Below are 21,170 nucleotides of genomic sequence, written 5' to 3'. Positions count from 1 at the left end.
GCACATTTGCATTTTTTTGTTGCTCAAACTGTTTTGGTTAGAAAACAAACTTTGCTTTTCTGATATGATTATAATATTACAAACTAAAATGCTTTGAGGTTGAGTGTCCTGCTTTAGGTAAGTATTGAACACATTTCGAGTAAGCACATGTGTTGTGAGTGTCAGTTTCTGTCTTTTCTGGGTGGAGCCATTGTTTGTAGTACATCATGTCTGGCTAATGGGCTGAGACCACGGCTGGCTAAGGCTCAGGAAAATAGTTGATTTTATTTTCTGTGTTAGTTTTGGCCACAGAGTTGCTAAATTTGAGTTTCTCAGTTTTCTTGATCCTGAGTTTCTAATGGACTGTTTGATAGCATAATTTAGTGGAAATTTAGGTCTCATTTTTGAGATTTTTTTTATTAGTATTAGTATTTAGAATGTCATTGGGGAGTATATGTCCTTATATTAAAGGTGAAGAGGTTTATGGTTTTCTGTGTTACTTAAGTGTTATTAAAGTTTTAAATTTTTTATTCTTAAACTACCCTTTTAAAATAATGCATTGCAAGGAAAACTCATTTTAAATAACATTTTGGCATATGCAGTTTTAATAAAAATGTAAGTATGTAATGTAATAAAATATAAGTACATTACAAATTTTCTAATTTTTGAATGAAAAAGTTCTACTTGAAAAATAGATTCTGTAAAATTCCCTAAATGTTTTGTATCATAAAAAATGACTATTATTTTACACTAGTGTTTTGAAGGTTTTCACCATGTATTTGTTATTTGTGTGCCTCTCACCTTCTGCCATCCCTACAGTCTCTTTACTTGGTCTTTCTGACAGGAGCTGCAGGAGAAGCTGACTGAGGCCCATAAGGAGCTAAGTCACTTGCGCGCTAAGTGTGCAGACCGCGAGGCTCTAATAACCTCGTTGAAAGTGGAGCTGCAGAACGTGCTGCACTGCTGGGAGAAGGAGAAGGCCTGTGCAGCTCAGTGCGAGAGTGAGCTGCAGAAGCTGTCGCAGGCCTTCCAGAAGGACGCTGAGGTATCACCCAGACAGAGGGGAGCTAGGAAGGCCTTGCCAAGACCTCAGCTGTGTGCATTACATGCCCCAATGACCAGTGGTACCCGTATTTGATTTCATTTAAAAACTGTTCTGAGCGTCATGCTTTGAAATGTTCCTCACAGTTGCAAAATCACTTCCTGCTCTGTGAAAAACAAAAGCAATCTGGTTCAACCCTCATGTCACTTGGACCGTCAACTTTCTTCCCTGCTTGGATCTGTCTTATCTCACAATGCCATGTTCCTTATTGGCTGGTCAAGGTTGGCCTGTTTGCCAGTAACAACATCATTTTTTTATTAGCATCATCCTACGGCTTGGCTTGATGCAAAGAATTTTTGTATAACCAAATAGATTTGGACTTGGATTCTGTTTTTTTTCTGTTTATAGCAAGCATGACTGTAGGCAAGCCATGTAGGTTTGTTGCCCCATGTCGCAATGTTCGTAATTGTAAGACAAGATTAATGTCTCCAGATAGCCTCCTTTCCCTTTATAATTATGAGATACTAAGGAAAATTGGGAAAAAGAAGAGTTTCACAAAATTAAAATTATAATTTTGATGCTCTGAATAGTTACCTATCTATCCATTTTTATTTATTAGTAACTTACTAAAATTATTTTGAGATTTATTTATTTTTATTTTTATGCCTTTGGGCATTTTGCCTGCATGTGTGCCTGTGCACCATGTGGATGTCTGATGCCCACAGAAGCCAGCAGAGGGTACTAGATCCCCAGGAACTGGAGTTAAAGACCCTTGTGAGCCACCATGCAGGTGCTAAGATTTGAACCCGGGTCCCATGCAAGAGCAGTCAGTGCTTGTAACTGCTCCATTGTCTCCTCAGTCCTATCAGTGACTTCTTAAAATATGACAAACATTTCATATTCTGTATGAGCCCATTCTGTCTATAGTTTTCTTTTACTTCTGAGATAGTTGGTGGGTTCGTTTATCGAAATTCCTGCGTATTGAATTCATTATTTCAGGAAATACAAACCCCAGTGCCAAGGGAGTAAAAAGGAAACATTATTTCCAGTCTTTGAGTCTGGGATTTCAGTTGCGTCCACATGAAGGGGTTGGAATTTTTCTATATATCAGATAATGATTAAAATAAAGGAAACTGGAAGCCTGACTGTACTCTAAAGCCAGTGTCTAGAGTTCTGTGGTTGGTCAACATGTGTGAAGTGATTGTGGATCTTAAAATGACTTTTTCATGCCAAGTGGATGACTACCATGGCTAGTTAATCACAGTCCGAACGAAAAGCACTTTATGTGACACAGTGAGCTGCTCTGAGTAGTGCGTGATCATTGGTAAGAGTGTGGAGAAGGCTTCAGTGCCTGAGAATCAGACTTGTGTCATTGTACTTAGTCAGTTCTTTGTGCATTCCAACCCACTTCAAAGCACAGATGTCATTCTTTAACTGCTTAGAAAGGAACAGCACCTACTATATTTGTGGTAGCAGTTTTTCCTTTCCTCCTTTTCTTCCTCTTCTTCCTGACAGGGTTTCTCTACAGCCCCAGCTATCCTGGAACTCACTGTGTAGACCAGGATGGCCTCAAAGTCAACAGAGATCTCTGCCTCCTAAGTGTTGGGACTAAAGGCATGTGTCATCATGCACAGAAATTTTTTATTTCTTAATCCAGTGTTTTTTTTTAATTTATTTGCTTAATTTTAATTTTATTTTTAAATTACTGTATCTGAAAAAAAAAAGAGACACTATACAGGTGTATTAATGTTCCTTACTTTGAAACGTTTAGGAGAACGATTGTCATGACTTCCAATAACAAAACAAAGCTTTTAATAACTATATTTAGTGTTTTTTAAAATCTACACTTTCATTTCCATTTTCTCCTAGTTTTTCTTCTTTCAAGTTTTTTCCTCCTGCTGATATATTGAGACATTTTATCCACATAAGATGTTCATTTTACAGCATCACAATTACTTCATCTTTTGAGTTTCATCTTTTGAGATGAAATATCTATAAAGATGTCATCTTAGTAACTAAATCCTCTAAGTGTGTTCAAGATAAGTCAGGGTTATACTGGATTCTAGAACAGAATAAATATCTTAAGGCCGTTTCCCATTTGGCAGTGGATAGTTAATGATCATAATGACAATATGCTTTTAAAGGGGTTTTCAAACATGTTTCTAATTGGGCAGTTTTGAAAATGTGTCCACTTTAAATTGCTCTGTTACTTTGTAATACTTAAACACCCACAGATGCCCAGTATGCAGAATACAATATAAACCTTTAAGTGGGGGAAACAAATGAGCCCTTCTTCTGTATCTTTCATATCACTGTGTGCTTCGCCTAAGGGGGTTGGGATAGATTTCCTATATGTGATAAGTAGAGTGGAATCTGTGGGGGAGGGAGAAAGCTGCGTGATTGCAGACACGTAAAGTACCTTGCCTTTCACTAGAGTGGACTAACACTGTTATCCCCATGCCATTTTATGACCTAACACCTGTTTTTTTACAATATAAGTAAGAAAATATGGAATTAGTATATTGGCTTCAAATGAAAGGTTCTTTTAAAATAATTAATCCAGATACCCTGTGTTACAGATAATAAAACTTAGACCTAAACAGGCACTCATATCACCAGCAGTAGTAAACTAAATCACAGATCCAGTGTTCTGGCATCTAATTACACTTGTGTTTTGAATACCAGTCTAAGAAGCACCCAGTATTTTATCTAATGCTTGTTTCTGAATGTGAGGGAAAAGGCCATCTAAATGATAATAGCTGAAACTTCAGTCTTTTCATTCTAGAGTTAAAAAAATACATTTTTTACTATCTGTATTATGTATTTTACTTCCTACGGTGTTTGTATTCAGGAGTTAACGAGTTCTTTTTTCTTGCAGGAGAAGCTAACCTTCCTTCACACCTTGTATCAGCACTTGGTAGCAGGCTGTGTGCTCATAAAACAACCAGAAGGCATGTTGGATAAATTCTCTTGGCCGGAGCTCTGTGCAGTCTTGCAGGAGAATGTTGATGCCCTCATTGCAGACCTTAGCAGGGCTAATGAGAAGGTAACTGTCCTCAGGCACCAGACACCGCCATTAAATTCAGTGACATTTGTCCACATCACAGTATCATTAAGAGAGGCTGACATTCATCTTATTTCAAAAAGAATTTGGATGTTAATAATTCAGAACCATTAATTATGGCTTGTCTACAGCTCAGTTTGATGCCATTGCTGTAGGCATGTAAATGTGACTGAAGTCTGTATGAAGTCTCTAAGCTCCACTTTCTGTGCAGGACATGCTAATACTACTAGCCGGTATTAGCCACAGGGACCTAATTAAGAGAAAATAAATTAATCTTACTGATGAAGCAATTCAAAGAACTTAGTCATTTACATTAATAAACCAACTCTTTATGTTAGCATAAAATAGAAACAGGATGTAGTTATTCAAAAACATCAGCTTAAAAGTCTTTGCTTAGGAAATATGAAGTGCTGTTTTAAAAGTACTTAGAAAATTGTAAGTTACATTTTGACTTGTTTCTTCAAATGCCACAAACTATATGAGAAAACCACAACCCATACTTTAGAAGGGAAAATGTATATGTTATCTCTGAAACAGTAGACTTTATGGTTACTTTACCATTCTATAAGCCTAGGAATTCAGTCTTTCAGAAACAGAGAGAAAGCCCTGCTCTTGCTACAGAAAGTTAAGAGGTGTATCAGGCCATATTTGTTGCCATTTAAGATATTGCTACTTCTCCTGGGGCTGTTGAACTGATCAGAACTGTGTTTGTGACAAATACATTGTAGTGTAGTTCTGGATCTCAGTCACAGTGATAGTTGCTGTTAAGTAAGAGTTTAAAAAATATATGTTGTACTAACAAAATGGTCCAACTGCAAGGTAAAATCTCAATTATTGTGCATTCTATCGTTAGCATGTTGAGAGTATGACCCAAGGCCTTGTGAAGTAGTAGGCCTGAGGAATGGGGAAACAAACTTCAGGGAACAGAGATGCTACTGGGCCTGCGAGTCTGTGTGTAATGGGCTAACACAGACTGATAACTAAATTGAGTAAATTAAATATGTGCTTTGTGTCTCTGTAATGATGTTTTTAATCATTGCTCATAGCTTCAGAATGTTAATTGGCATGTAAGAAGAGAAGGTTTTTTTTTTTTTTAAGTGTTTGTTAATATGAAAACTGGGGGTAATGCATTATTATGTATAAATGCATTATTACATTAAAATGCATGTGCATTTGTAAGTCTCATTTAAATAAATATTTCTTTCTCACTGAGGGATACCTGAAATAGCCTGAGCTTCAGTTCTAGAAACAAGAATGATTTTTTAAATTGTCTCTGTAAAGTTGATTACAGAAAAAGCTACATTATTAGAAGGAAGAAAAATTAAAAATTAATTGTTTAGGTATAAAAATGATACCATTTTCTGCTTAACTGCCCAATTTATCCCCATAACTTCTGGTTCTTATTTTATTTACATTTTAACTTAATATATTTATATAATCTTAGGAGTAAAATATAGATTGTAGGTCTTTTTTTGAGTAGGTCATCCACAGATGTGAAGCCATGTCTCAATTTCTATTTCATTTCCACTGATAGATAAGTCACCTGGAGTATATCTGTAAAAACAAGTCCGATACAATGAGAGAGCTCCAGCAGACCCAGGAAGACACCTTCAACAAGGTGGCGGAACAGATCAAGGCCCAAGAGAGCTGCTGGCAGAAGCAAAAGAAGGAGCTGGAGCTCCAGTACTCCGAACTTCTCCTGGAGGTGCAGAGGAGAGCGCAGGTAGGGTGCACTGCAGACAGTATGACAGGGTCCGGGAGCAGCCAGGGAACCTCATGGAAACACTTTGAAATTTGCACAGAATTAATAAAAGTAGTTTTAAAAAGGGCTGCTTTGTTTAACTGTTCCCATTTTCTTTTCTTTTGGACAGGGTCTCCTGTGTATCCCCGGCTGACTTGAACCTCACAGAAATCCTCTTACCTCTGCCTCGAGCACCAGCATGCTTCAAATTTTTTTTTTTTTTTAAATAACTCTAAGCTAGTTTAAATGTTTCTGAAGACCTCATAGAACTTGTTTAAGTTATGATCATGTAAATACACATCATTCATTGTGCTACTTCTTATAGGCAGGGATGCAAGCTAACAATATATAAATGGCAATAATCTACCTAGAGAAAATACACTTAAGTACCTAAATCATCTGCTCCCAATCAAACCTAGCATAGAAGATAAAATACACCTCACAGCCATTTTTCAATAGGTCCTCACATTGTAATTCTGGGTTCTCATATAGTGTTAGAAGGATCGTTACCTGTTTCACTGCTGTGACAGAGTACCTGTGCCTATTTCTCTGCATGTGTCCGTTTTAAGGATTTTCTTTTACTTGAGTTTGAAGACAGTTTTTTTTTTTTTTTTTTTTTTTAAAACATAATATTTTTGGTTAAATGAAAAAATTATATATCTTTTATTTATTTTTAAAATAAAGCATTAAGAGGTCTGGTACAATACCGGCATAAGCATCCTTTTTGTTTGTTTTTTGAGACAGGGTTTCTCTGTAGCCCTGCCTGTCCTGGAACTCAGTCTGTAGACCAGGCTGGCCTCGAACTCAGAAATCCACCTGTTTCTGCCTCCCAAGTGCTGGGATTAAAGGCATGTGCCACCACTGCCCGGTTCGGAGTAAGCATCTTTATATGCCACTTTGGAGGCTTCTGCTGAAGCATCGCTTAAGCCCGTTTGGGGTTAAATGTGTTATGCTGATGTAGGAATTTGAATATGAGATTCTTATGGGAGCTCATGATGTGGCCTTTATTTGCTTTTGATGGGCTTTGGGGAAGTGGTGGAGTCCTATATGTTGTGACCTAGCAGATTAAATCTCTGTTATATATGATGGCATTATTGGGAGGTGGTGCAAAGCAGGAGGCAGAGCCTGGCTGCAGGAAGTAGGTTACTGGGGATATCCTGGAAAGGTGCGTCTTGGCTCTCGCCTCATCTCTCTTCCTGCTTCCTGTCCTCCATGAGGTAAACTGCCTAGTTTTCCCATCCCATCACTGTGTTGTTCGGTAGTGACAGCCAAAGGTTCATGGGCCAGAGTACTTCCTCAGAGATCTTGTCATCATGGTGAAAATCTCATATATCTCCTAATGTGAAAGATGGAATTATAGTAGTAAAATAATTCTGAGGTGTTAGATTTGCTCAAGAATAGAAAGTATAGGCCGTAAATGAACTTAGGCATTTCCATGCAGATTTGAATTAGTCAATAAATGTTGAGGCCCACATTCTGCCTCAACACTTTGCCTCAACACTTTTGGGGCTAAGTGCTCTGGTCAAGAGAGAGTGTGGCTCTTGGGGCAAGAGACTCGAAGAATGGAGACAAGACAGGGTGTGATTCAGTCTCTTCTATTTTCTCAAGTCTCTCTTCTTGAAGGGAAGTCTGAGGTATTTATATACACAAGCAGGAGAACACAGGTGAAAACACTTTACCACGTGCACCATACAGCTGAGGTCACTAAACAGCAAAACAAGCTATGTGGGATAAACAATATATTTATCAGAGTGTGCTTCAGCTGTTATAGGCTTTTGACAACCAAGTTTTTCATCAGGGTATATGGTTCCAGATGGCTGCAAAGTTGATCTAGCCGCTTTCTACTAAACTCGGCTCCCAACAAATAAACATATTTTCTGAAAACAGCCAGTTTCCTCCTCCTATTACTATGAAGGTATGTTCCCACCATCCTCCCATTCCTGCCCCCCTGCTCTCAAATTCTCCAACACTAGGGAATCCAAACTTTCAGGCACCAAGGCCACCCTCAACTACCTATACAGGTGAAGCCACGAGTCCCTCCCTTTGTGTTCTCAGGCTGGAGATTTTAGAATGGCTACTCCAGCTTGTTTCTTAGGACCATTTGCTTGAAAAATTGTTTTCCAGCCTTTTACTCTAAGGTAGAGTCTGTCTTTGTCACTGAAGTGGGTTTCCTGTATGCAGCAAAATACTGGGTCCTGTTTATGTATCCAGTCTGTTAGCTTATGTCTTTTAATTGGGGAATTGAGTCCATCGATGTTAAGAGATATTAAGGAACAGTGATTGTTGCTTCCTGGTTTTTTTTTTTTTTTTTTTTGTTGTTGTTGTTATTAGAGGTGAAATTTATCTTTGTGTGGCTATCTTCTTTTGGATTTGTTGGAAGAGGATTACTTTCTTGCTCTTTCTAGGGTATAATTTCCCTCCTTGTATTGGAGCTTTCCTGCTATTATCCTTTGTAATGCTGGGTTTGTGGAAAGATATTGTGTAAATTTGGTTTTGTTGTGGAATATCTTGGTTTCTCCATCTATGGTAATTAAGAGTTTTGCTGGGTATAGTAGCCTGGGCTGGCATTTGTGTTCTTAGGGTCTGTATGACATCTGTCCAGCATCTTCTAGCTTTTACAGTATCTGGTGAGAAGTCTGGTGTAATTCTGTTAGGTCTGCCTTTATATATTTCTTGGCCTTTTCCCCTTACTGCATTTAATATTCTTTCTTTGTTTTGTGCACTTGGTGTTTTGATTATTATGTGACAGGAGGTATTTCTTTTCTGATCTAGTCCATTTGGCGTTCTATAGGCTTCTTGTATGTTTATGGGCATCTCGTTCTTTAGATTAGGGAAGTTTTCTTCTATAATTTTGTTGAAGATATTTACTGACCCTTTAAGTTGGGAATCTTCACTCTCATCTATACCTATTATCCTTAGGTTTGGTCTCCTCATTGTGTTCTGGATTTCCTGGGTATTTTGTGTTAAGAGCTTTTTGTATTTTGCATTTTCTTTGACAGTTGTGTCAATATTTTCTATGGTATCTTCTGCACTTGAGATTCTCTCTTCTATCTCTTGTATTCTGTTGGTGATGCTTGTGTCTATGCCACCTGATTTCTTTCCTAGATTTTCTATCTCCAGGGTAGTCTCTCTTTGTGATTTCTTTATTGTTTCTACTTCCATTTTTTATGTCCTGGATGGTTTTGTTTAATTCCTTCACCTGTTTGGTTGTGTTCTCTTGTAATTCTTTAAGGGATTTTTTTGTGTTTCCTCTTTAAGGGCTTCTACCTGTTTACCTGTGTTCTCCTCAATTTCTTTGAGGGTGTTATTTATATCCTTCTTAAAGTCCTCTAACATCATCATTAGAAGTGATTTTAAATCTGAATCTTGCTTTTCTAGTGATATGGGGAATTCAGGACTCTCTTGTGTTGGGAGAACTAGGTTCTAATGATGCCAAGTACCCTGGGTTGCTGATGCTTATGTTCTTGTGCTTGCCTTTCACCATCTGGATCTCCTTAGTGCTACCTGCCCTGTCTCTGACTGGAGCCTATCTTGGTTGTATCAGAACTGTGTGGGGTGGGTGTTACTAGTGGGGTTAGAGCTGGGCCCCAAGATCTGCTCAGTGCTCAGGTGCAGACAGGAAGGAACCAATGCTCCGGAGCGGGTTTTGCTGTCTCCTTACCTAAGGTACTGCCCAGGTTAGAGTTCCTGGGAGGACCGCTTCCTCTGGGTTCTGTGAGATTGGGGGCAGAGCTGCTCAGCCAGGATCTGCTCTGTACTTGGGCCCAGACTGGAAGCCTGCCACTCACTTTGAAAAACTGATTTGACCTTCAATTTTTTTTGGGATTAAAGGTGTATACTAAGGGCATGTCTTTATTTCAGCCAGAGGGATTCAAGTTGTGTCAGTCTAGCTAGATCAAAGAGACCTATATAGTCTCTGGATGTGATCCCTTGCCAGAGCAGCCACATTGCTGGATTAAAATTCCTCTACAGTTAAAATTTCTTGGGTGTAGCTACCTTGTTACATGTAAAAAACACAGTCTTGCAGCCGACATCCTGGTCCTCTCATTCTTAATGAACTTTTTATCCCATCTTCTTAAATGCTTTTTGAACCTTTAAGGGTAGTGTTGTATCGTTCATTCATATATATAGGGTAGTGTTGTATCGTTCATTCATATATATATATATATATATATATATATATATATATATATATATGTTGGGGCTGGGAGTCTTGCAATCCCTGTTCTTTGCATTTGGACTTTCTATAAGTTGTATCTTTCTATAGGGGTCTCCATCTGCTGGAGAGAGAAGCTTCTGTGATGATGATGAAAGCTCTATGTATAAGTATTTACACTGCAGATAGGAATTATACTGGTTTAGGACAGTGGAGGACAGTGAGGCACAGCATGCTATTTATCCTTTTGTACATTTGAGCAGTGGCAGTATAATGTAGTGTTCAACCAGCCACATAATCACATGATCATGGGGATTAACAACTCCCATGTGCTATGTTGCTAGGCCATGATGCTTAATAGGTTCATAGTATTGAGTTTTAAACTTACATTTTTAGTCCACCTAGGTTTCTTGGCATGTAACACCATGGTAAGTGTGCAACATCTGTATATACATCACATTTTTATTATAATAATCTTTGGTTACCCTAAGGCAGTGAAGATAATGGACCCTTATTTTTCTAAAAGTTTCATAGTTGTAGTTTTTATATCTGTATGATCAGTTGTAATTAAAGCCTGCATGATGTCTGGTAGAGACTCAGGTTAATTTTTCTTCATACATCTATTGTTCCCATGTAGTTTGCTTCACTATCTAGCCTTAGGAGTTGGTCAGACTTAGCACACACAGGAGGCACACACTTGGTGGCCCTTTGTGCAGTCATGCCCTTGCCATGATGCCATGGAGTGCAACAGTGAAGCACACAGTCATCAGCTCAGGTTACCCATGGTTCATGTGTATCAGCAGTTACTTGATTTTCATTCTGGGGGACAGTTCTAGCTTGTCACTGTACAGTTGTTTTCTTAGCCTGGACACTTGCTAATGGGCCTTTGGGTTACTTAATTTTTGGCATTTGGGCTAAATATTCATGGAAATGTTTTTGTGTGATCATGAGGTTTAAGTTCTCTTGTATAAATACTTAGGAGTCTGATGTCTGGGTTATGTGCTAAGTGTATATTTAGGAAAATGTTAAATTGTTTTTGAAAGGGACTGTGTCATCTCTCTAAAATTTCTTCTTAGCAATTAAACAGAGTTGTGAATTTGATCTGCATCTGCATATTTAATTTCATTCTCTTTTCTTTCAAACTTTAGTCATACTGTAGGTATGTAGTTGTATGACATTTATTTCTAAATTAAAATTAAATCAAGTTTAGTGTTCCCTAGAAAGAAATAAAGTTGAGTACTTATTTAAATGTTTACTTGCTATTTATATACTTTCTGTGATGAAGTATATGTTCATATTTTTGTTATGTTTAGTTTGGTCTTACTGTGTAGCTGTGGCTGACTTTGAAATCATGGCAATTTTCTTACTTTAGGAGTGTAGGCATATGATACCATACCAGGCTAGTAGATCAGTGAAATCGTTGAATGAAGACAGATAATTCTACCTGGTTTCTCTCTCTCTCTCCTCTCTGTCTCTTTCTCTTATTTGTTTATTTTATTTTTTTGAAACCAGTTTTACTATGAAGTCCTAGCTGGCCTGGAATTCCCTATGAAGACCAGGCTGGCTTAAACTTGCTGAGATCCTTTTGCCCCAGAAGTGCTGCAGTTAATGTTGGGCCACCACACATTGCCAGTAAAGTTAGCACTTTCTATATTAAATTACTTATGTACCTTTGTAAGGTCTCAGATTACTATATTTTTATATTCTGTATTTTACTTCACTCACTTCCTGTTTTCAGTGCTACACTAATTTTATTTCGATTGCTAGCAGTGTCTTAAACTCACCTGTTTTATCCCACATGTGTAGGATGGCATAGCAAACTGCTTAACATTTTTAATGAATTATTTATTTATTTGGTGTGTGTATGTGGTGGTTTGAGTATGCTTGGCCCAGGGAGTGGCACTATTAGGAGATGTGGCCCTGTTGGAGGAAGTGTGTCACTTTGGGGTTGGGCTTTGAGACCCACCACCTAGCTGCTAGAAGGCAGTCTTCTCCTGAGTGCCTTCAGATCAAGATGTAGAACTCTCAGGTCCTCCTGCATCATAGGTGCCTGGATGCTGCCTACTCCTGCTTTGATGATAATGGACTGAACCTCTGAACCTGTAAGCCAGGCCCAATTAAATGTTGTTTTTTATAAGAGTTTCTATGACACATGCGCACCCTACCTTCACCAAAACACAATAAATAAATAAATAAATAAATAAATAAATAAATAAATAAATAAAATGTAAAAAAATAGAATGGAGTAAACAATGAAAGAAATCAGGGTTTGTGGTTCTTCATTGCATTTCCCCTCCCTTGCTATTAAGTCCATTTGGAAAATCTAGTCATACAAGGGTTGTTAGATAATGAAACATTTTTCTATATAATTCTGAAAAGTATTCAGAAATGAAGCAGAACTTGTTGCTATTGTTGGAGGTCATATTCCTGAAGGTGTTCGTAATGGCATGATGCACTGTGTTCATACTTGTGGGGGGCCGAGTCATGAGTGTGTACCTATGATTTTTATCAATAATGCTATCAGTTGAATTTGCATAATATCTGCTAGGCTTGTTCTCAGTGCTTTTGCATGCCTTTGTAAGCTTCCTCCCCCTGAGAACCACAACTATATGATATATGTGGGTCTTTAAACATTGTTTCTATTCCACAAGTGAGGATACTATGGTTTGCATGCTGTTGGAAGTAAGTTCTGGGAACAGGAATAAAATGGAGCTTCCAGTGTAAACCATTGAGGACACTGGCATTTGGAAATAAAGTATAAGGGGAAATAAATGTATGGACTATTTGAATGCTTTGTCATCTTCCTTAGCTTTAGTCTTTTTTACAGTACTATGCAGCACTGTTTCTTTTAGAAGTACACGGGATTATTAAATTTAAAACTGTCTGCAAAATATGTCTAATGTAAGATCAGTTCTTTATTCTCTGATTTACATCTCTATGTAATTTTTGGTGTCTAATAATTAAGTATAATAATACATGAAAAAAGCTAAAATAATCCACATTGTTACCACCCACACAAATGGTAGTTCTTCTAATTCATAGTTCTCTTAGTTAATTTTTCTGAAAAATAAAAGTGTTACTATACTGCTGTATATTTTAAAGTTATTGTTATAGGTAAAAACCCCATAATTTTCTATAATTTAGTTAAAATTAATCAGAAATACATTCTGCACTCTATGATGATGGGACAAAGTTGTGGAAGTGCTAACAAAAGGTGTAATGCCTTTTTAAAAACAAATAAAAAATTTAGTTGGAGAGGCATGAACAATTAAACAGTGTAAGGTCTATGTATGCACACGTGCACACACATACATTACTAAAGGAAAAATACATATTAATTATCAAATGAATGTTGTAAATTTGTAAGAGGAGGCCAGGAGGAGAGAAGGAAAGAAGTCTTTGAGGAGCGATAACACAGAGAGAGGGGGGAGTGGAGGAAGGGGAGAGGGAGAGGGAGGGGAAGGGGGAAGGAGACAGAGAGAGAGAGAGAGAGAGAGAGAGAGAGAGAGAGAGAGAGAGAGAGAATATGAATATTTTCCCAGTCAGAAAGATGAGGAATGTGCAGGGTAGAAGTGGGTGGTGATTCTGATAACTTTTAGAAAAGTTATCTTTTAACAGTCAACAAACCAATATCTTTTTTTTTTGGTATCAATACATCTAATGATAAGGAGAATATCTTCACCCCTCTGCCCTGCCTCAGGAGGATCTGGTTGAGTTAAAGGGAATTTTATAATTTGTATTGCATTAGAAATAAAAGCATAAACTTAGGTGTATTTCACTTGTGACATGTGTTTGACATGCTAATGTATGTAATGATAGTATTTTAAGTAAACAACCCTTATGGAATTTGAGGGTTCATGTATGTGTATACACACATAGTATACATATGATACAGATAACATAACTGCTAGATCATATGGCAATTCTGCTTAGCTTGTTGAGGAATTGTCAAATTGTCATTGAAAGTGGCTGTACTGTGGCTGGAGAGATGGCTCAGTGGTTAAGAGCACTGACTGCTCTTTCATAGGTCCGGAGCTCAATTCCAGCAACCACATGGTAGCTTACAACCATCTATAATAAGATCTGCTGCCCTCTTCTGGTGTGTCTGAAGACAGCTACAATATACTCACATAAATAAAATAATAAATCTAAAAAAAAAAAAAAGAAGAAGAAGAAGAAAGAAAAAGAAAATGGCTGTGCCATTTCATCCCATGATCCCTGGGCAAGAGAGCCAGTCTCCACAAAATACTCTTTGTTTTAAAAGACATGTATTTACATCTCATGTTTGTTTGTGTTTGTCATTGTTTCAATATTGTCTTGCATAAAAGGCAAGATAAGTGGCTTACACAAGATATTCTGACTGAAGTTCTTGATGTCGGAAACTAGTTTGTAGTTTGCACTGTCATAATGATCAGCATAATGTGATGAAAAACAGCCGGTTTCCTGGGTTTCTGGCCCAGCATTTCAAAGCTTGCAGGGTTCCACAAACTAAGTCCTCAGCCCTGAAAGCTTGTGATTCCTCAAGGAAGAAGGTATCCTTTCTCTAGATTTTGGATGGACTTTTGAATTTTTCAGTGAGAAAAAGAAAAGTAGTCAAATTACACAATAATTTTGTTATGCTAAAGACATTTGGCTAAAAGATATACAGCATGTATTTTGAGTTGTTTAAAGTTCAAGATAAGAATGGTGTTCTGGAAGAATTTGAGAGGTTATTATTATTTTCAAATTAAACAGCCTAAGGTAGGGAAGGTTATTTCAGTATGAGGAATGCTTTTGCCCCATATGAATGTGTGTTATGTTTGTTTTAAAAATATTGGCCTTTAATATCCTTGGGTGGAGAACACTTTTTTTTTTTTTTTTTTTTTTTTTTTTTGGTTAGAGAAGATTTGCTCTACAGCTGATTCTAGCCTGACCATCAAACAGGCTTTGTTCTTCAAGAGAACTTCACAGTAAATAATGTATATCTCTGAGAGTCCCCATGGAAAGCCAGAATCGATTTAAAACAGAATTTTGGCTTGTAAGTTCTAAAATATATGTGGAAATTACCTTGTCTTTATTAGATTTTCCTTCCCTGTTCTTTACATTGTAAAGCTTTTTTTTTTTTTTTTTTTTTTTTTTTTTTTTTTTTTTTTCAATTAGGTTTTTACTCAGTTGCTGTTCTGGACAAAACACTGTGCTAAGCCCAGGGATGCTTTTTATAGAGTTACTTAATTCACTCGATATTTGTTAGATACCCATAGGCTACAGAGCCCTGTGACAGACTGCATAGTAAATAATTCTTATCCTCTAGGAACAAGCAGTCCAAAGTATTCAGGACAGCGTAGCGTCCTGAATCCGTGGGTGGCAACGTGGCGATTAAATGCCTAAGTGGTCTTTACGTTCAGATACTATCTAGATCATTGTGAGTGGGAAGGATGGGAAAGCATGTCCGAATAGACAGCGGAGATGGGCTGTGAAGGTTCTGATGGTGCGAGGGGAGATGGGGAGAGCCAGCGAACACGGGAAACTGTGGCACGCAGCCGTCAGGCTACTGTGAAAGAGCAGGGCAAGCTCTCCGTCTCCGTCAGCTCCAGGACAGCTTCACAGGGGAAGGCCTGTAGTGACTTGAGGGGAAAGTCGAGTTCTTCACATGGGAAGGCTGCGTAATAAGAGGTGAACCCAGCCTAAGGACTTGGATTAGTTTTATTATTTATAAAACGGACCTGTCTCAGCTGTGCAGTTGTGTGCCGTGCGGGAGCTGAAGATTTGTCACGTGCTAACATGGACTGAGGTGATTTTTGTTGTTTTGTTTTTTACTTTTTAGCTATTTTGTTAGCACACAGAGTTTCATAATGGTATTTTCTTTATTTCTTTCTTTTTTTTTTTTTTTTTTTTTTGTTTTTGTTTTTTTTCAAGACAGGGTTTCTCTGTGTTTCTCTGGCTGTCCTGGAACTCACTCCTTAATCATGATGGCCTCAAACTCAGAGATCTGCCTGCCTCTGCTTCCTGAGTTGTGGGATTAAAGGTGTGTGCTACCACACAGGCAGCATTTTCATGGACACATAGATGCTACTATATTTTGTTCTTGTTCACCCCCTGAGTCTTTGCTTGAATGAACCTGCCTCACTTTTAGCTATCCAACAGTCTAGTTGATTTATGCCAGTGGAAATTAATACCATTTTATATATTTGAAATATATAATAAAATTAGCAAATAAGATATTTTCAAGCCGGCGGTGGTGGCACACGCCTTTAATCCTAGCACTTGGGAGGCAGAGGCAGGCGGATTTCTGAGTTCGAGGCCAGCCTGGTCTACAGAGTGAGTTCCAGGACAGCCAGGGCTACACAGAGAAACCCTGTCTCGAAAAATCAAAAAAAAAAAAAAAAAAAAAAAAAAAAAAAAAAAAAGATATTTTCAAAGTTTTTTTTGGTGGGGGAGACACATTAAAAGCATGAGATACAGGTCTCACTTTATTTCAGCTTCTGTGGTTGTCACTGGTCAGCCTCGTGTATCCTCACACACCAGTCACTGGTCAGCCCCCTGTATTCTCACACACCTATCACTGGTCAGCCCCCCGTTTCCTTACACACCTATCACTGGTCAGCCCCCTGTATTCTCACACACCTATCACTGGTCAGCCTCATGTATCCTCACACAGCTGTTACTGGTCAGCCCCCTGTATCCTCACACAGCTGTCACTGGTCAGCCTCATGTATCCTCACACAGCTGTCACTGGTCAGCCTCATGTATCCTCACACACCTGTCACTGGTCAGCCCCATGTATCCTCACACATCTGTCACTGGTCAGCCCCCTGTATCCTCACACATCTGTCACTGGTCAGCCCCATGTATCCTCACACATCTGTCACTGGTCAGCCCCATGTATCCTCACACAGCTGTCACTGGTCAGCCCCATGTATCCTCACACAGCTGTTACTGGTCACCCTCATGTATCCTCATACAGCTGTCACTGGTCAGCCCCGTGTATCCTCACACATCTGTCACTGGTCAGCCCCCTGTATCCTCACACATCTGTCACTGGTCAGCCCCGTGTATCCTCACACACCTGTCACTGGTCAGCCCCATGTATCCTCACACAGCTGTCACTGGTCAGCCCCATGTATCCTCACACAGCTGTTACTGGTCAGCCCCCTGTATCCTCACACAGCTGTCACTGGTCAGCCCCATGTATCCTCACACACCTGTCACTGGTCAGCCTCATGTTCCTCACACAGCTGTCACTGGTCAGCCCCATGTATCCTCACACAGCTGTTACTGGTCAGCCCCCTGTATCCTCACACAGCTGTCACTGGTCAGCCCCCTGTATCCTCACACAGCTGTCACTGGTCAGCCTCCTGTATCCTCACACAGCTGTCACTGGTCAGCCCCATGTATCCTCACACAGCTGTCACTGGTCAGCCCCCTGTATCCTCACACATCTGTCACTGGTCAGCCCCATGTATCCTCACACAGCTGTCACTGGTCAGCCCCATGTATCCTCACACACCTGTCACTGGTCAGCCTCATGTATCCTCACACAGCTGTCACTGGTCAGCCCCATGTATCCTCACACAGCTGTTACTGGTCAGCCCCCTGTATCCTCACACAGCTGTCACTGGTCAGCCCCCTGTATCCTCACACAGCTGTCACTGGTCAGCCCCATGTATCCTCACACACCTGTCACTGGTCAGCCTCATGTATCCTCACACACCTGTCACTGGTCAGCCTCATGTATCCTCACACACCTGTCACTGGTCAGCCTCCTGTATCCTCACACAGCTGTCACTGGTCAGCCCCCTGTATCCTCACACAGCTGTCACTGGTCAGCCCCCTGTATCCTCACACAGCTGTCACTGGTCAGCCCCCTGTATCCTCACACAGCTGTCACTGGTCAGCCCCATGTATCCTCATACACCTGTCACTGGTCAGCCCCATGTATCCTCACACAGCTGTCACTGGTCAGCCCCATGTATCCTCACACAGCTGTTACTGGTCAGCCCCCTGTATCCTCACACAGCTGTCACTGGTCAGCTCCCTGTATCCTCACACACATTCCACAGTTTCTTTCCCATTTTGCTTTTCCGTGAACTGGCCTGCCTGACTTTTGGTAAGAGTCTAGAATTAACCTTCAGGACTTGCTTTTCTTTCAAACCACATTCCGTGAGACTCTATTGTGACTTAGCAGTTTTTATTACTGTTTCTGATTCTCATGTCCATTTATTAAGTGTCTATGCTCTGGGATTTTATGTCTTCTTACAACTTTTCTGATGGAGTTAAATTTCTTCACTTCCCACACAGGTCTCTCAGCAGCATGTTGTGTGACTGCTTAGCTTCCCACCATTGCCTTCTCTTTAGGCATTTAGAGTTATTCGTACTTCCACAGAATAGCGTGTCTTGCCTTCTGGCTCTTGTTTTACCAAATGTTTCTGATTCATCTACTATACCCAGAGCGGCCCTCTTTCTTTTCTTAGAGATTGCTTAGTGACTGCTTGCACAGGGATGCAGACCCCATAGGCATCGCTGCTCAGATGTTCTTGTGTGTTCTTAACAGCCTCTCCTCCTGGCGCACTGCTTATTTTGCTAATGGTATTTGTGTGGAGCCATGGGACATAGTTCCGTTACACTGTAGGCTAACGCTGCCACAGATTGGCCCTCAGTGGAGATGTAGGTGCAGGTAAGACACAGTACTTTTATTTCTTCATTCCTTTATTTCTTACCATTCCTACCATGGATGCGACTAGACCAGGTCTTAGAAAAGGACACTTTGGAATAAATAAAAAACAATTAAAATGTGCTACAGAAGGAGGGAGAACTATTTTCTTCTTCCTTCTGATATTGGTATACTTTTAATGTTTCTTTATTTTATTCTTTGACAATTCTATATGTATTAATTACATATTTGGTCATTTTTCTCTCCCTGGTGCCCTATTTCATTTCCCTCCCTCACTTTCTAAACTGCCCATCCCTCCCTGTCTCCCTCTATCCTATCCATTCTTCCTTCTTATGAATTTACAAGTTTAAATTGATGTTGCTTGTATAGCACGAGTAGGGAGGTTATTACTGGAGCAACTTATCAGTAACTGTAATAGTAAAGAAAATGCTTCCCTTTCCCCAGCAACCATCAACCCCCAGCAGCCTCTCAGGTGGAGGTGGGGCCTCCTGAGCCACTCCCCTGTTCCTGATGAAAGATTGAACTTGTGCAGTTCCCGTGCTGGCGATCACAGCCATGAGTCCAGCCATGAGTCTGAGAGTGCATGGTAGGCAGACAGTGCCTCGTGACATTCTTCCACATCTCTGACTCTCCCATTTTTTTCCTCCTCCCTCCTCTGTAATGTTCCTCAAGCTTTTGAGGTGGGTGATATAAATGTCTTGTTTGGGGATGAACACCCAACAGTCACGTTTTCTTAACAGCTTCCATCAAGGAATGAGTTTTTGCTTTGCCTGTTGTCCACAAAGAACAACAATCCTTAACTAAGAGTGGGAGAAGTACTGTGGGTAGAAACAGAAATATTTGGAAGGCAGTTTGACATCATGTCTATTTAGAAAAACACTAGTAGCTGTGACCCGCCCCCCCCCAACCCGATTCCACATCCCCCTACCTGGGGTCTGTGACCTCCCAGCTACTGTGACTAGGTTTGCAGTACTGGCCACGGATTCCCTTCAGTGGACTGGGCCTCAGATCTAAGCAGAAAGTAGTTGGTCATCCCCGAAGCAGTCAGGTAACAAGTGGACCTGTAGCTGTATCTTGCCCAAGCAGTTTGGTATCACAGCTTGCGGGGTTCACAGCTCAGTGAGACTAGTGTTGGGTTTTCTCTCCCAGCAGCCTGCATAGCACCTTCTGGCTCCCCGAAAGCTATCCAGCAGGGAGGGAACCTTCATTTCAGTTCTAGTATGGGTTTTTGATGTCCTACAACCAAAGTGTGACCTGTCTTTAGTAAGAGGGTCACTAGTTGTGGTAGGCAATGACAAACAAGGGTAATAGCTTGTATTCTTTTCGAGTCCTTTGGGGTCACCCTCACTAACAGCTCATTGGGGGGCAGCCCATATTGGTATCACAGCTTCTTGAGGCAGCATTGCCCATCTATGCAGGATACTTCCTCTTAAACTTTTAAGAAGCTAGCTTGTGACAGTAGGTTTTCACATGTGTTTTCATGCATGTGTGGCTTTGCTAAACATCCCTCTCTCCCTTCTTCTCTGAGGTCCCGTAACTCCTATCCCTGCTCAAACCATTCTGCCTCCAGTGATGGCCTCCTCTGCCACCATATAGCGCATGCCTTCTGCCTTCCTCCCCTCTTTGCTAGCCCTGCTCCTAGCTAGCTTCCTTGCCTTTACAATCACTAGCAACTGAAACACTCAAATCTAAAAGTCCTAAATTAGGATCTGCCTGTGAGAAAGGTTAGTGTAGTATTGGTTTTTCTGGGCGTGGGTCACCTCTCTTGATAGTTCCATTCTGCGAGCTACCTCCCATTTCTAGTCCCATTCATTAGAAAATGGATTTCTAAAATTCAATTTTTCCTTCACTGAAAGGAGGGCATGCAATAAATTAAATCCTTCAAACAGTGAATTTTTTTTTTTATGCCTTCCTTTTTTCTTTCTCTGTTTCACCTGAGAGTCTCCTTCTGCTCTTTGTCTTTGCACGACTATCTCCTAGGATTTATTTTTTCCTCTGTTGTCGTGTCTGCCGGCTTGAGGTTATCTTGCTGTTGCCTACCAGCACAACCCATAGCAGCCTTTGCACACCGCACCGCGCACTGTGCCCGAGTGTTTGTATGGCTTGCCTTAGATGCTGATATCTTTTGAGGTGCTCCTGCCAACGTGCATTTTACAAGCGCCTTTTGTTCTTCTGGGTGTTCACTGGGCAACTCTTGAATAAGACATCATATACCTCTCCCAAAGATCAACTTTAAATTTTTCACATAGTACAGTTTAAACCAGTAGTACAAAGAGAAATAGTTCCTTTAATGTCTCTGAAGGATTCTCGTTATGAAGACAGAACTTGACTTTGCCACGCTGATACTGAGGATAATATGTCTGTTTCTAAATGACTGTCGTGCTAGAATTGAACTCCCTTAGTTTGCTCAAAGACAAAGAGGTTCATGGCTATGTCATGATGGTTCACTTTGAAAATACAAATGTAATGGTGGCTGTTAAATCATGGTTGGTTGAAAGGTTAGACTAAATTATTAAAAGGTCGCTATTATGTAGCCTC

The 21,170-nt window shown here is 40.0% G+C and overlaps 1 protein-coding gene across 10 annotated transcripts in view; it reads left to right on the top strand.

The window, feature by feature from the left end:
- Ccdc171 (coiled-coil domain containing 171) overlaps positions 1–21,170 on the top strand; it is a 310,848-nt gene that overhangs the window by 110,968 nt on the left and 178,710 nt on the right. For all 10 annotated transcript variants that reach the window (XM_076934712.1, XM_076934713.1, XM_034504096.2 and 7 more), the window contains 3 exons: positions 824–1,024; positions 3,900–4,067; positions 5,620–5,808. In XM_076934712.1, coding sequence (XP_076790827.1) covers positions 824–1,024; positions 3,900–4,067; positions 5,620–5,808 — 558 coding nt within the window. The remainder of the gene's footprint in view (positions 1–823; positions 1,025–3,899; positions 4,068–5,619; positions 5,809–21,170) is intronic.

Source organism: Arvicanthis niloticus, chromosome 5, assembly GCF_011762505.2.
Source record: "Arvicanthis niloticus isolate mArvNil1 chromosome 5, mArvNil1.pat.X, whole genome shotgun sequence".
Lineage (NCBI taxonomy): Eukaryota > Metazoa > Chordata > Mammalia > Rodentia > Muridae > Arvicanthis > Arvicanthis niloticus.
The sequence above is the reverse complement of the archived record's forward strand: the minus strand, read 5'-3'. Positions and strand labels throughout refer to the sequence as shown.